The sequence below is a fragment of the Bombyx mori genome, chromosome 18, assembly GCF_030269925.1.
Source record: "Bombyx mori chromosome 18, ASM3026992v2".
Taxonomy (NCBI): domain Eukaryota; kingdom Metazoa; phylum Arthropoda; class Insecta; order Lepidoptera; family Bombycidae; genus Bombyx; species Bombyx mori.
The window spans coordinates 505,402-521,786 of NC_085124.1; the positions used below are offsets into that span (position 1 = coordinate 505,402).

Below are 16,385 nucleotides of genomic sequence, written 5' to 3' on the forward strand. Positions count from 1 at the left end.
ACCTATTTAAGAAATTCTCTCCACGTCCTGTGACTGCAGACGCACTAGATGCACCACTAATTATTCAGCAGGTCCGGAGCCATGGACACGACAATAGCCACCTGGAGACGGGAGCTCGAAGTTTCATTAGACAGACGACTATCCGGCATCACCCTTGAGGGAATATTATTAAACAATTTAATCCTCTTCCGCTTGTAGAAGTTACCAGCTGGTTGTACTAGTGGTAGGACCTCTTGTGAGTCCGCACGGTAGGTACCACCACCCTGCCTATTTCAGCCGTGAAGGAGTAATGCGTTTCTTCTTGAAGGGTGGGGCAGCCGTTGTAACTATACTGAAACCTTAGAACTCATATCTAAAGGTGGGCGGCGGCACTTATGTTGTAGATGTCTATGGACTCCAGTATCCACTTAACACCAGGTGGGCTGTGAGCTCGTCCGCACAACTAAGCAATAAATAAAAAAAAGGTATCCGCTATTTCGGCGCAAAGACTGCTTCTTCGATGTCTCAAAAGAGTGGTCCCAGTACCGACCCCCGTGGGACCCTGCACGACACCGCTTTCCGCCCCCCCTCTCCTCTCGGGGAAGACCACATCCGCCTTGAGAGGTAGTCCTCTATCAGGGTGCGGAGACTAGTGGGGACGCGGTGAAATCGTAATGACTCCACGATCGTGCTCCAGGGGATCGTGTTGAAGGCGTTGGCTATATCAATCGACACAGCCAACAACACGCCCCCCTCGGAGCACGCACGCGCAAGACCGCGTCCATGGTGGAGCGAACCCTCCGGAAACCGTATTGGTTAGGAGCCAGGTCAGGCCCAACGCCTTCGAGGTGTTGGACGAGGCGACTGGCAACATGCGCTCGAGGAGCTTATCAGCCTCGTCCAGCACGACGATTGGGCGGTACCGCTTGGCTCGTCACGTGGCTGGCCTTCCTTAGGAGCTAACACGAACCCTAGCAAGAGCAGTGCTTCGCAGAATCTACCACCAGATCGGAAACGCGACCCACTTAACCAAGAACATACTTTATTATTTTTTCAATTTTACAAATTCCAAAACATTACTTTAAGTTTAAAATATTCAATAGTTATTCAATATTGATTTGAAGTATATTCTTGGTCCATTATATTACGGTAAGCTATTTTACATATTTCTTCGAATAATATGGGCTAAGATTTGTTTATAAAATACATTTGGAAACGTGTTATGACGTTAATAAATAAACATTAGTAAGAGTCACGGTAACACGCCGAGGTTGTGAAAGACAGCTCGTCGGCGGAGCGGTTTCCTGCGAACTTGTACTAAATCCATGCATCTCCTTCATTTATTGTTGCAACTTTAACATTTCGCTGTCACTTTATTAAACTTGCATTTCTATTTTTGCATCGGAGTTCTCGAATATATTAAGTGTATAATCTATGATTGGAGTTGCATGATTTAAGGTTGTTGCGACTTTTTTCAAATTAATTTGGATTTTTGAGAATATCTAATTCTACGGAGGCTAATATGATGATGCAATAGTATGATATACACTAATTTCTAAATACATATTATGTATATCAATATTTTTTCCTAGCAGGATACATCATTTATTTTGAATATGTCATTATAACTTATATGCGATGGATTGCGTGAAAGACGATATGTGTAAGAGGGGAGTGAACGAAGAAATGGTATATGATAGAGGAGTATGGAAGAAGAAAACATGTTGCGCCGATCCCAGGTGACTAGGAGAAGGGCAGGAGAATGATGATGATGTAATTATAATTTATTTTATTATCTGAGAAATTTTATGATATAATTTCATGACGATTTCAACAGCCTTCCTATAAACGCATTAGTGGAGATGAATACATTATGTATGAAGACATTTAACCTTGTTTTCCGAATTTTGAATACGTCGTTGGCCTCCAAGAGCTCTGTTACCAAATTTTCATAAAAATTTAATTATGAATGAAAGCTTTGATGAGTGTTCTATAAAATATTGTTTATCTATTCAGATTAAATTCTTGAGTTAGTTGATAGTTCACACGCCATAATGTTCTTAGTTACAAACGAACGGGGAAGGGGGTATGTAATGTTCAGCAATTTAAAAAATTGTATTGTAAACCTCTAAACCTTTGAATGAGAATGAGGGTCTCAGTTAGTTAAAACGTAAATGTATTTTGTATCTTATTTTGTTAAATCTTTCTTTCTGAGTAGGTACATACTTGAGACCGCGCAATTGAACCTTTTCGAATTATTCACAGGGAGATGATCATTTTAATTGAAGATTACAGGGAATAAAATAGTAATTTCAATAATTAGTTTGGTATTTATTAAATACTTATAAATTTACACTACAAAACCAATTTTCAGGGAATTTTGAGATATTTTCGTTTTTCACCTTTGGTGTTCGTATACCAATGAAGTTTACATACTTGTATCCAAATTGTACCTACTGTTTTTATTTATTTAAACACTTGAATTTGTTTTATACCTAAGTATCAAACAAACTAAACGAGTATTTTCAATCTGAGACTGTTCCGTCTGTTATTTCAAACTACCTTCAACAACTTGTAAATCTTAAAATAAATATTGTTTGAAAATAAAACCATCAAGTAAAAGTTTAACAGTGTATTTCAATAGTTAAATAAACAAAACAAAACAAAAACAATGTGTACGTCATGTACTTGAATATATTAATATTTCTATAGATTTGGTTAAAGCATCACGCGCTGAGATCACCAGAGGGCGGGCGCGTACGCCAGGGGGTGAGCGACCGGCACGGGGTGGGGCACTGGGATGGGCTGCGGGACAGCTACTACCTTCTTCACGACCACCTACAATAGTAAGCAAGATAATTCACGAAATATTTAATATTATTCAATCAAAATAATCGAGTGTCAACTGACCTTTGGTACTTCAACTTTCTTAACGACCACGGTGGGGGCTGCGACCACAGGAGCGTGGAGGAGGGGGGCGCCGGGGATCAGACCTCCGTAGCCGTACCCGGCTCCGTACCCGTAGCCGAGACCGCCGTACCCGAGTCCGCCGTAGCCGAGTCCGCCATAACCGAGTCCGCCATAACCGAGTCCGCTATAGCCGAGTCCGTGACCGTAGAGTCCTGCGCCGTAGAGTCCGGGGTACCCGAGTCCATAGCCGAGGCCGAGTCCGGTGCCTAGTCCGCCGTATCCACGTTTCTCCCTCTTGTTTTCACTCTCAGAGGGAGCAGGGTCGGCCAGGACGGCGGCGGCGAGGAGGACTACGCACAACTAGAAAGACCAATCGTCGATTAATAAATGAGATCAAAGCACGGCGGAAGTTTAAGTAATTTTCGAATACTTACGAAGGTTTTCATTTTGAATGTTGAATGGTAGTTGGTGAGATGACTCGAAGGTACTGATGCTCCTCGCAGTCCGCAGATGGGGTTTTATAGGCGGCTCGCCGGCCGGGGCCACGGAATTTTGCAAAGCCTTCTTGATCGCCTGGTTGCGTAAAGTATAACATTATTAATTATTTATATGTTTCTATCGAGATGCGACATCGGTTTTTTGAATAATCTTATAATGATTTTATGCAATGCCACGTTAGTAGTATATTTTTAGGGGGCAACAGTAGCAAGCTTACTTTTATTTGTACTGGTTCTGGTCTCATATTGCCTGCTCTCGTGCCAATTTCTGCCACGAAGCAGCCACGAGCTACACTCAACTGCAAAAATAAAACAAGTTCTTGCGTGTCTGACCATTAAATGTATTGTAACAATTTAATAGAAACACACATAGGCACAATAAGTATACGTAGTTGTTGAACTGTTTTTGGTATCACGTTGAATTGACGCACGTGGCCCTTAATAGAGCCATTTTTCGAGTCGCCGGCAATGCAAGTATGACCGCTTTTACTAATGTCGACGCCATTTGTTTGCGGATGTCATAAAAAATTCCAGGGTTGTAAATAGCCTGTCTGATGTGACAGTCCTGCAGAAGGACATCGACCGTCTCGATCCTAGCTTACTGCACTGCTTACGTAGCAGTATGATCCTTAGTGCGGCCAAATGATATTCATTTCATTTCTGGAAAATGACCAGAAGCGCTTTCTCTTGTAATGATGCTAGAACTATTCAGAGTTACCCGGCGAGGATGAAGTATTTTCACATGGGCTTTCTTTCGGATTCTTTCTCATTTCGCTTCATTTCGAAGATGCACGCTCGATCCATTGTTCCTGTGGAAACTTGCTAATAGAGAATATGGTGTCCCCGAATTTCTTCTGAATTTCGGCCCATTGAGTTTCTCGCCGGATCTTCTCAGTAGGTTCGCTTTTCCGATACGGTGGCAGATTCTGCGAAGCACTGCTCTTGCTAGGGTCAGTGTTAGTAACGTCCACAGGTTAGAGCCTCGTGAGATCACCTACTCGCCCGGTGAATCTAGTATGACCCCTCGAGGTATAGGTAGGAAAAAAAAATCAATGTGCAGTTGACGACATCAACTAAGGGCTCCGAGCTTGAGGAAGTTCAAGGGTCATACATCCAACCTCGGAGGAATGTACTTCTTAATAGACTAGTTGAGAGAGCTAAATAATTTGCACAGCAAGTATTCTCGGGACCGTTTTTCAGGCCCTGTTGATTATTTTGGACGAGATGTCTAAATCCTTGACCTTATTTAATCTTATTTTTTACTGCCTATTTCTGCCGTGAAGCAGTAATTCGTTTCGGTTTGAAGGGTGGGGCAGCCGTTGTAACTATACTTGAGACCTTAGAACTTATATCTCAAGGTGGGTGGCGCATTTACGTTGTAGATGTCTATGGGCTCCAGTAACCACTTAACACCAGGTGGGCTGTGAGATCGTCCACCCATCTAAGCAATGAGAAAAAAGAATATTTTTTTATAAAATATTTGTAATAATGCCATTTTTTTATAGAATGTAACAACGGGCTTCTTTCACGAGGGCGTAATTGTGTTCGCACTTGGTGTGGGTTTAGTGCATGTGCTACTTGTCATGTATTATGTTATAATTAAAACAATTTCTACGGATTAAATGTGTGTGGATGTGTAAGGTGTTGGTACCCAATAAATAAATAGTGTTCACAGATCACTAAGGTGAACTCTTCAATACTACACGGACGTATACTGAACTTTCTGATTGAGAAGCTTACGTTACAATTTATGGGACAGATATCATTGTCCTGCTTATGGATTCAATTCCTTAATGAAAATTTCTATATAAAAACTACTTGTAATTGTCAATGTGCTTAGTGTAGCTTCTCTGTACCTCGTGCCGTAACGCTGACAGCAGTATTCCTACCCTTGTTCTTAACGGCTTTAGTTACCAAAACCTCTACAAGATATAAATATGACTTGTGTACTTGGGATTGTTCACGATGAGCAGTATGAGAGCAATACTAAGATTAGAATTTCTTGAGGTTTTCGAGTATAAATCCATAATTATATAAGTTCATTATTTTCCGTATAAGACCAGCTCACGCTTGAATGAGTCCATAGACTTCACCACCGCACGTGAGTGTCGCCCCATCCTCGCGAGACATTCTCAATTTTCTTTTAATATATTTTCATCAATCATCATTAATATTAAATTGATTATCAGTTGCGTTAAGCCGGCTAGTGTGTCGTGCCGCTGATAGAATGTCATCCTGATCGTGGTCGAGCGGACCATTCAGCTTTGAAGTGGCGTTGAGTTTACCATTAATACATTTGATTTAAGCTTATAGATTAAGATTACCGGCAGCGGCAGAATAACAGCGATAGTTTCAGCTATCAAAAAGCTGAGCCGCGGCCTTTTTATCTCCTCTGTTAGTATAATATATTGTAATATTGTTTAGAATTAGAATTTTTATGTCATATTAATTGAAAAGTTCTTTGTATTTGTATTATGGAGTAAATAAATGCAATTATTATTATTTGTTCTTTGCTCTATGAATGAATGATTAATTATTATAAAAACATTACTGTATCAACTTGGAATAGTAACATTTTATACTAAATTTGGTGTTGCCCCAATCGCACTCTCTCGGCGAACGGCCATTAAATTATTATGTGGCGAGTGTAACGATGCTCATTTCATTTATTAAAACAAGCAAAGATAAGCTTTTATCCAATAAAATCTAGTATAATTCGAATGCATGACTCGTGGGCACCAGATAGTCTGCAAAATTCTTATTTATGTTTATTATTTGTGGAATAAACAATCAAACCCTTGTAAGATATTACTTTAGTTTTAAATGAATGCAGCAACTATCTGTCAATGTGGGCGAATCATCCTCAGTAGTCGTCAACGGTGGTCGCCGTGGCACTGAAATATCTCGGAGTTCGCGATTCCGATCTGGTAGTAGATTCATTCGCGAAGCATTTGCTCTGGAGTGGTTAGGTCTCCTTCGGAGGCGCTCGGGCAGCTGTTAGCAAATCCCACCCCTCCTGGCTGAGCCTTTGCGCGCCCATCTGTCCTGTTGAAACTGGAAAGGCCTCCGAGCCACCAGTAATCCTTCAATCGTAAAAAAAAAACAACTTGGGTCCAGACACATCGTCGCATCGGGGAGATCATTGTCATGCATAACGTTCTGACCGTAGTATAATTGTTAATCGACTGATATTTAGGTATGCATCTCGTGATACAAATAGTGACTGCTATAGTGAAAACCTGACGTGAATCCGCACGGGTAGGTGTCACCTCCCTGCTTATTTCTGCCGTGAAGCAGTACCTAATGCGTTTCGGCTTGAACAGTGAGGCAGCCGTTGTACTGTTAAAAGTGAGATCTTAGAACTATGTCTCAAGGTGGGTGGCGGTATTTACGTTATAGATGTCTATGGGCTCCGGTAACCACTTAACACTAGGTGGGCCGTGAGCTCGTCCACCCATCTAAGAAATAAAAAACGCGTGGCACTCGGGAACTGCCGCGGTAAAGTTATTGCATAGCATTTTTTATCAACTTTTGCAATTATAATTAGATAATGATAATTCAATATCAAAACACTAATAAAACAAGACCACGCTATATTAAACATTAATAAAAGTAAAACCTTAACTGTCCCCTTCACACTCATAAGCTAGACCGCGCGAAAGCGAGATGGACAGACTTTTCATGATGCGCATGCAGTGTGACGTCACGCCACGCGCTTATTCACAAACACTACACAAGCGCAACGTGTGAATGTGTTGAACGAAAGCTACATGGTAGGCGGAGTGCAATAGCTTAAAAAAGGTAAGTGAGAAAAACTGCTGACCCTCCCTACCAACCTGTTCTCGAGACAAGACTTAGTCAGTCGGTGGAGTTTTTTTTATTACTCTTATAGGCAGACGATCATACGGCCCACCTGATGGTGAGTAGTTATCGTTACCCATGGACTTCAGCAATGCCATGGGCAGAGCCAAGCCGCTGTCTACCGCTTAATACTCTCCGCAAGCCTCGTTTGAAGAAGGACATGTCATAGCGCTCGGGAAACACCGTGGAGGGGAGCTCATCCCAAAGCCGGATGGTACGTGGCAAAAAAGACCTCTGGAAACGCACTGTCGATGAACGCAGCGGTTCCAGATAATATGGATGAACTCTGCTCCTATGGCGGGAGGTGCGATGATAAAAAGTAGATGAGGGGATCATTTCAAACAATTCCTCAGAGCACCCATGGAACACACGGTATAAAATACAGAGGGAACCGAAGTCCCTCCGTAAACCCGGAGGTTCCAAACAATCCGTGAGAATGGGATTATCGACAATCCGAAATCAATAGGTAGATGAGTGTGCAGTCCAACTGATGGTGAGTGGTTAATTTCGTATGTGAACCTAAGCAAGTCTAAGACGCTGCTAAGCCGGTGTCTCTCGCGGACAGACACGAATGAATCTAGCTCGTCAGACAGTATTGTTACGTCGCACCACCGATGGCGAATAGCGTTTCTCTGCGTTTTCTCTGTAACCTATAATATCTCGCGTGGATACGCCTGTTATTTTTATCAGAGAAGTATATTCAATAGCCATTTGCTAGCATAAAAGAATAAGGAGTTGTGACGTGCCAAAGAAAGACTTATTTTTCCTCAATATCCACAATTGACTATGAATGACACAATAAAATATAAATGTATTACAAAACAGTCATTGATTTCATTTCTACTTTTGCGCATTTTGATTCCACCACAATTACTTTGATCTAGACATTTGTTTTTCTTTATTCAGCACCATTGGACCATCTATATTAATATTATAACGATTTGTTTGTTTGTTTATATTGAATAGGCTCCGAAAGTACTGAACCGATTTGAAAAATTCTTTCACTGTTTGGAAGCTACACTATTCTCGAGAGACACAGGCTATATTCTTTTTTTTAAAAAATAGGGATCCTTACTAAAACTCCCGTAATGTAATTAAAGGTGTAAAAAAATTACCTAAAATATTCTTTACATTGCATGTGCTGCGAAAACTATTGATGATAGAATAAAATAATGTATTATGACTTTGTAGAACGCATAATTGTGTAGAAAGTGTCGCGACAGCATAAGAATAATATGTATAGGTAACTATGATAGTTATGCCACAAGAAGTGTTCTTTTATTTAAAAAAATAAAAAAACGTCAAATATCGTTTACAGGGAAGTCACCCGCACGGGCGAGTATCGTCACCCTGTCTATTTATTTCCGCCGTGAAGTAGGGGCGGTGGGTACCGTTTTGGTTTGAAAATTGGGGCAGCAGTTGTACTGTAAAACTGGGACTTAGAACTTATGGCTTAAGATTGGTGATGGCAGTTACGTTGTTGATGTCTAGAAGTTCCGGTAACCACTTAACGCCAGGTGGTCCTGAGCCCGTTCGCCGATATTAACCAAAAGAAAAAACCAAAATCAATTTCCATTGCTTACAGAGCTCACAAACATGAACGAGGTAATCACAAAAGTTAGTTTATGTATGTCATAAACTAACATGAGTCACTCTCAGAGTCCGAGATAATAATACTTTTTGCTGCTCTTCTATTACCGCGCCAATGTAAGTTTGTACATAGAATACAACTAATGATTATATGATATATAGCTTTCATTATGAGATACAAATTAATTCATATTATCATTTAATTCATATTTTTGCACAACAAACTACATAAATAGAAGCATGAGTGTTAATGCTCGAAGGATAATCGTCTTAATGACGAAAGAATATCCTAATATTGTAGTGTGGCGAGTAGTATGGCGAGAGCAGTGTTGCGCGACCGCGACTCCGCGCGCGGATATATACCGCGCCGCCAGACACTGCACATCACTCATCCACTGTCGCCGACCGCAGACAACAACATGAGAGCTTTTGTAAGTTCACGAGCACGCGTCAATTGGATCATTTTTTTCTATATTATCCCAACTTTTTTTTTGTCTAATTAAACAAGTGTAAATTATGACAGAGTACTTAGTAAACGAAAAACCTATTATAATGTTAAGTGATAACATTAAGGATTCTGAAAATAAAGGGATAGTTTATAATTTTATTTGTTTTAAATTTTAGGTATTAATCTGCACTCTGGTGGCGCTCGCCTCAGCCGGCGATGTCCGTGAGAAGCGCGGCTTCCTCGGCGGATACAGCGGTGGGATCGGATACGGCGGCGGATATGGCGGATACAGTGGCGGATATGGCGGTTACGGAGGTGGACTCGGTGGTATCGGGTACAGCAGCTACTCCGCTCCCGCTGTGGTCTCCGTCAACAAGGTCGTGAACGTCCCCAGAGTAGTTAGTGTACCCCAGGTCGTATCTGTCAACAAGGTAGTCTCCCAGCCTCAGGTGGTCACTGTCAATAAAGTTATCTCCAGCGGTATCGGTGGATACGGCGGCGGATTCGGTGGGTACAGTGGCGGATACGGAGGATACAGTGGCGGATACAGTGGTGGATACGGAGGCGGATACGGTGGCGGATACGGAGGCGGATACGGCGGCGGATACAGCAGTGGATGGTGGTGAACACTCTAGTCAGCTTAGTGTTCTAATTTAATTATTGTAAGAATACGTGTACCTGAAATCTAAATATAAACATAAATTTTACTGTTCACTTTTATTGATACAATTCAACAAAGAAGAGTAGTAATTCTCCGTTCTTCGTATCGACCGAAGTGATTACGTCTTGTCTGTCGCATCTACAGCAAACATTTCTTACCATGATTTTCTTTTGTTGAAAATGCTCTCAAAGTAACAGCGAAGAGGAGGAAAGATCTGTCTCTCTCTTTCATCTCGCATGTTAAAGAGGAGTGGAATTTTAAGTAATTAATAATACGAGCGGGGCGGGTTTTTCATTGTTACAGCTTCTTTTGTGATGTCTATAAACTGAGATAACCACGTAATAACAGGTGGGCCGTGAGCTTAACCTTAAAATACTGACTCCTTTGTTGTTGTGAACTATTGCTGAATGTATATCAATCAGCATTACCTTATGGAATTAACAATAATATATCCTCACTAGACATATTCTGTGCGGGGCGTGAGAGAAAGCGCTTTTTGCTCTCCGAACTAAACCAATACCAATCGTCGAGCTGGGTGTCAGGATAGGTTTCTTATCCGAATCCTAGTCCCTTAAGTGTTCTTGCTGCACGTCATCACGGATCCTCCTGATCCATTAACGGTGCTTTTAGGCAATACAAGCACCGGTCACCGTCCTCGTCGAACCCGTCGCTTGCGACGAAGGGCTCGACGAGCGAATTAACCCACAGACACAGCCCACTGAGTTTCTCGCCGGATCTTCTCAGTGGGTCGCGCTTCCGATCCGGTGGTAGATTCTGCGAAGCACTGCTCTTGCTAGGGCGGTGTTAGCAATTCTCCGGTTTGAGCCCCGCGAGCTCACCTACACAAGCTAGGGTACGCTGAAATAGCCTCTCAAGGCTATCAGCATAGGTAGGAAAAAAAAAAAAAATTAAGTGTTCGGGTCTCCGCTGTATGTCGGTTTGGGGACAGCCTTGTTAGACTTAACAATATATTCTTGATGCCATTCTCCACACGTTTTGCGAAAGAGCAACCCAGTTACGGATGACAGTGCATGCTGGTTGTGAAACCCAGTGCGGTCTCCGGGTGTACGAGTTTGTGGCGGCGACTTTTGGACAAGCTGCCCGGGGGCTGTTATGGAGCTGGCGACCGTCGGTTCGGTCTCCAGTCGGTGCACGTCGGCTTGCTCCCAGCGTGCCTTGGTTGAGTTCTGGCCCATGCGCATCCCCAAAAAGACATAGTCTTATGGTAATAGATAGTATATATTAGTGTTTAGTGTTAGTATAATAAATTTAATAGTGAAGGTATTATGAATTTAATTATAGTGATATATATACATATTTTGAACTTTTTGGAAGTGAAGTTGTGTGATTTGTTTTATTTTGTTTTTTTAGTGTTTAAATGTGTAATAACGGTGGTTCACTAACTGCTTAGTATCTGTAAAAGTGTACAAATGTGGGAAAATCAATCAAAGCCGCTGAACGTAATTTCTCGATATCCTTCTAAAAGTTTACTGAAAAAGTCTCAGTAAATGACCACCATTTTACTGAGATTATATTTCATACTATATCATCTCATCTTATCTCATTTCTTATTTCATAAAAAAAATTCATTAAAATTAAAGTAAGACTTGACCTAAAGGTCCATACCAAGTAATAAAATCCCTTAAAAATATATATATAAGTATTATTATACACATTTATATTCATAGTAAGTGAGAATAACAAAAATGAAGGATGCTTCGTGTGAATGGATTTGTGTTCGTACATGTGTATGTGCGACATAACAAGAATGGAAGCGATTGTAAAGTTTTTCGGTTTCGTGGTCATTAAATCTAATTAGACGCCTTCAGCTCTAATACTAGGAGCAGGCTTAGGGACCCCGGTAACCGTACTCGTCGAACTCGACAAAGAGGTCGACGTGCAACCTAACCCATGAATCAGCTCGCTGAGTTTCTCGCCGGATCTCCTCAGCGGGTCGCGATTCCGATCCGGTAGTAGATTCATTCGCGAAGCAATTGCTCTTGAGTTGTTAGGTCTTTTTCGGAGGTGCTCGGGCCGTTGTTAGCAAATCCCACCCCTCCTGGCTGAGCCTTTGCTCGCCCACCTGTCCTGGTGAAACTGGTAATATTTCAAACATAAAAAAAAAATCTAATTAAGTAATTTCCAGGGCCGCGCCGCCCCTATATGCGAAGTATGCGGTGCACACTTCGCCAATACAATAAGGGCGCCGTCACCAAAAAAATTACTAACGTTATACTTACACCAAAACAAAATTCTTTCTAGTGGAGTATCGATAAGTAAGTAGGTACAATAGGTACAACATATCACTTGTAAATAACAAAACATATAATGCATTTATAGTACAAGCATCCCAAGATTTACTTCAAAACATAAGTCAAAATTAACAAATATGTAATTAAAAAAAAATATTGAAACATGAAGATTCGTAAAAATAGGAGGCGCTTCATGGGTTTTGCATACAGGCGCCGCCGGAGGTCGGCGCCGCCCTGGTAATTTCTGATCTCAACCTGAAGTTTCCGTATGGTTACATTTTTCTGTCACATTTGCTTATTAATTTATTATGATATACCTACTTGTAGATGAGGCGACGAAAATTGCTGGAACCATTAACCGAACGAAGTTTTAAATGTCACTACCAACCATGAGCCATGAGAGTTTTAAATCTCAGTGCCTAATGGCTGCCCCATCCTTTCAACCGAAAGGCATTACTGCTTCACGGCAGAAATAAACAGCGTGCTGGTACCTACCTGTACGAGCTCACAAGACGCCCTACCACCAGGAATTACAGAAATTAATTTTTTTTGCTGGTTTGATTATTATTATACAATGTTATTCATTCTTCGTGGAAGTCATTCGAATGCATCGGCCGTCTTAACCCTTAGGTCAAAACTTCAATATACATGATTGGCATTTTTTTTAGACGGGGTGGTGGTACCTACCCGTGCGGACTCCCAAGAGATCCTACCACCAGTGAGACATAAAACCAGACCAAGAATACGATCTTTGACATTTAGTTTCACCAAGACATTAATATATTCTATTAACTATGTTTTTTGTGTTTTATTTTAATATTTATAGAAATTGGATAGCCTTTTTTATTGTGTTTCATTTATTATTTTGTTTTTTTTACTTGCTCTCCCGGCTTGCGGTGTAAGTCTCCATTTCACTCGACGAGCTCACATACCGTCTGCTGGCTGTAATTATGTAAACAAATAAATTTATTTTCTTTCATGACCAAATTCGGTTTCCTGTAACTTTCTGTGGATAGACCGCAACGCCCTTTGTACGAAATATTAAAAGAAAATTAACTAAATAAATTTAGTATAGCCCCCGAAACAATAGATATATTTGGAATTTGAATGCAAACATTGTCACTGTCCAGCCAGATGGTACTTACTGCAGAGTCCTCGATTGGTTCATTTCTAAGATCCTTTCGTTATTTCGCAGATCTTCATATATCTATAAACTAAATATTATTCTTCGATAAGATTTATCTTACATGAGCATCGTCATGGCGTTAGCGGTCATGATTTTTATTTGTATTCCTAATCACTTTTATATTATTTAAATACCGTCTTGATATAAAAAAAATTACATGATGACATTATGTAACAAGTTTTGAGTAATGTGTTTAACAGTGAAATAGACCACGTTATGATGCCATCAAGGACGACTAATGTTATGTACTGTATGTACTCACTTAGCAACGCACGGGCCATCGATTAGTTGTGTTTTCAACTCAACAATGTAGACCTTATTATATTTAAAGTAAATTACATTTAAATAATATATCCGGCGTGCTGATTCTGTCACTCCGATAGAAGTTATTTCATTTTAAAAATTGTTATAAATTACACAATTATAATTTATTCGCATTCAGAAGGATACTGTAAATAAGAACACAGATAAACGCGAACAGGTTGTAAACTGACAGGTGTGTGGCATTACTACACACAAACGATCGAAGGATTATGAATGAACGTCAGAAGAATGATTAGAGTGTGGCGAGGGCAGTGTTGCGCGAGCGCGCGGATATATACCGCGCCGCCAGACACTGCACATCACTCATCCACTGTCGCCGACCGCAGACAACAACATGAGAGCTTTTGTAAGTTCACGAGCACGCTTGCATCAATTTGTTTCTAATTAAACAAGTGTAAATTATGACAAAGTACCTAGCAAGCGAATAACCTATTATAAAGTTAATTAATAGCATTAAGGACTCTGAAAATAAAAGGATAGTTTATAATTTTATTTGTTTTAAATTTTAGGTATTAATCTGCACTCTGGTGGCACTCGCCTCGGCCGGCAATGTCCGTGAGAAGCGCGGCTTCCTCGGCGGATACAGTGGTGGGATCGGATACGGTGGCGGATATGGCGGATACAGTGGCGGATATGGCGGTTACGGAGGTGGACTCGGTGGTATCGGATACAGCAGCTACTCCGCTCCCGCTGTGGTCTCTGTCAACAAGGTCGTGAACGTCCCCAGAGTAGTCAGTGTACCCCAGGTCGTATCTGTCAACAAGGTAGTCTCCCAGCCTCAGGTGGTCACTGTCAATAAAGTTATCTCCAGCGGTATCGGTGGATACGGCGGCGGATTCGGTGGGTACAGTGGCGGATACGGAGGATACAGTGGTGGATACGGAGGCGGATACGGTGGCGGATACGGAGGCGGATACGGCGGCGGATACAGCAGTGGATGGTGGTGAACACTCTAGTCAGCGTAGTGTTCTAATTTAATTATTGTAAGAATACCTGTACCTGAATGTAAATATAAACATAAATTTTACTGTTCACTTTTATTGATACAATTCAACAAAGAAGAGTAGCAATTCTCCGTTCTTCGTATCGACCGAAGTGATTACGTCTTGTCTGTCGCATCTACAGCAAACATTTCTTACCATGATTTTCTTTTGTTGAAAATGCTCTCAAAGTAACAGCGAAGAGGAGGAAAGATCTGTCTCTCTCTTTCATCTCGCATGTTAAAGAGGAGTGGAATTTTACGTAATTAATAATACGAGCGGGGCGGGTTTTTCATTGTTACAGCTTCTGTTGTGATGTCTATAAACTGAGATAACCACGTAATAACAGGTGGGCCGTGAGCTTAACCTTAAAATACTGACTCCTTTGTTGTTGTGAACTATTGCTGAATATTTATCAATCAGCATTACCTTATGGAATTAACAATAATATATCCTCACTAGACATATTCTGTGCGGGGCGTGAGAGAAAGCGCTTTTTGCTCTCCGAACCAAACCAATACCAATCGTCGAGCTGGGTGTCAGGATAGGGTTCTTATCCGAATCCTAGTCCCTTAAGTGTTCGGGTCTCCGCTGTATGCCAGTTTGGGGACAGTCTTGTTAGACCTAACAATATATTCTTGATGCCATTCTCCACACGTTTTGCGAAAGAGCAACCCAGTTACGGATGACAGTGCAGCCCGATCCATGCTGGTTGTGAAACCCAGTGCGGTCTCCGGGTGTACGAGTTTGTGGCGCCGACTTTTGGACAAGCTGCCCGGGGCTGTTATGGAGCTGCCGACCGTCGGTTCGGTCTCCAGTCGGTGCACGTCAGCTTGCTCCCAGCGTGCCTTGGATGAGTTCTGGCACATGCGCATCCCCAAAAAGACATAACCTTATGGTATTAGATAGGATATATTAGTGTTTAGTGTTAGTATAATGAATTTAATAGTGAAGGTATTATGAACTTAATTATAGTGATATACATATTTTGAACTTTTTGGAAGTGAAGTTGTGTGATTTGTTTTATTTTGGCTTTTTAGTGTTGTGTGATAACGGTGGTTTACTGAAAGTGCACAAATGTGGGAAAATGATATAAAGCCGCTGAACGTAACTTCTCGATATCCTCCAAAAAGTTTACTGAAAAAGTCTCAGTAAATGACCAACATTTTACTGAGATTACTATTTCATGCCATATCATCACATTTCATTTCGTTATCATTTAATTTCATGCCATGTTTCATATGAGTCGACTATTATCAAAGCCGGCAACCTGACTTTTGGACAATGATTGGTAAATCAGAAAAACGAATTATTGACTTTGTATTCCATCGGCAGTCACAAAACTCTTCGGAACGACATCTTAGATAAATAACAGGTTAACTATTAACCTTTATTTAATGCAGGTTTTGAACCGTATTCTTTGAAGGAGACGATTATATTCAAATAAATCTGTATTGACATATCAATAAAATTTTGTTGTCCAAATGCACAGATTGCCGCCTTTGATAATAGACGACTCATATTAATCAATTTCATTTCATTTCATAATATCATTTTTCATATAAAAATTTCATTAAAATTAAAATAAGACTATAAAATCCCTTAAAAATATATATACACATTTATATTCATAGTAAGTGAGAATAACAAATATTAAATAAAGAATGTTTAGTGTGTATGGATTTGTGTGCGTACAT

The 16,385-nt window shown here is 40.8% G+C and overlaps 3 protein-coding genes across 6 annotated transcripts; 2 read left to right on the top strand and 1 right to left on the bottom strand.

The window, feature by feature from the left end:
* Positions 1 to 2,596: 2,596 nt before the first annotated feature.
* On the bottom strand, positions 2,597 to 3,492 carry CPG25 (cuticular protein glycine-rich 25). 3 transcript variants are annotated; one of them, XM_012696718.4, is made up of 3 exons: positions 3,324 to 3,492; positions 2,890 to 3,249; positions 2,597 to 2,817 (listed from the first exon to the last, which is right to left on the bottom strand). In XM_012696718.4, the coding sequence occupies exons 1-3, from the start codon at positions 3,333 to 3,335 to the stop codon at positions 2,719 to 2,721; spliced, it is 471 nt and encodes a 156-aa protein (XP_012552172.1). In that variant the 5' UTR covers positions 3,336 to 3,492; the 3' UTR covers positions 2,597 to 2,718. The 3 variants fall into 3 exon arrangements, with proteins under 3 accessions (XP_012552172.1, XP_012552173.1, NP_001166781.1); XM_012696719.4 differs by having other exon boundaries at positions 2,597 to 2,802; positions 3,324 to 3,479; NM_001173310.1 differs by having other exon boundaries at positions 2,597 to 2,805; positions 3,324 to 3,373.
* Positions 3,493 to 8,832: 5,340 nt separating this feature from the next.
* On the top strand, positions 8,833 to 9,992 carry CPG26 (cuticular protein glycine-rich 26). 2 transcript variants are annotated; one of them, XM_062673514.1, is made up of 3 exons: positions 8,833 to 8,954; positions 9,139 to 9,268; positions 9,462 to 9,992. In XM_062673514.1, exons 2-3 carry the CDS (start codon positions 9,152 to 9,154, stop codon positions 9,909 to 9,911), a joined length of 567 nt encoding a protein of 188 aa, XP_062529498.1. In that variant the 5' UTR covers positions 8,833 to 8,954; positions 9,139 to 9,151; the 3' UTR covers positions 9,912 to 9,992.
* A 4,016-nt stretch (positions 9,993 to 14,008) lies between these two features.
* On the top strand, positions 14,009 to 14,735 carry CPG27 (cuticular protein glycine-rich 27). Its single transcript, NM_001173308.1, has 2 exons — positions 14,009 to 14,054; positions 14,218 to 14,735. Exons 1-2 carry the CDS (start codon positions 14,043 to 14,045, stop codon positions 14,653 to 14,655), a joined length of 450 nt encoding a protein of 149 aa, NP_001166779.1. The 5' UTR covers positions 14,009 to 14,042; the 3' UTR covers positions 14,656 to 14,735.
* The last annotated feature ends 1,650 nt before the right edge of the window (positions 14,736 to 16,385 follow it).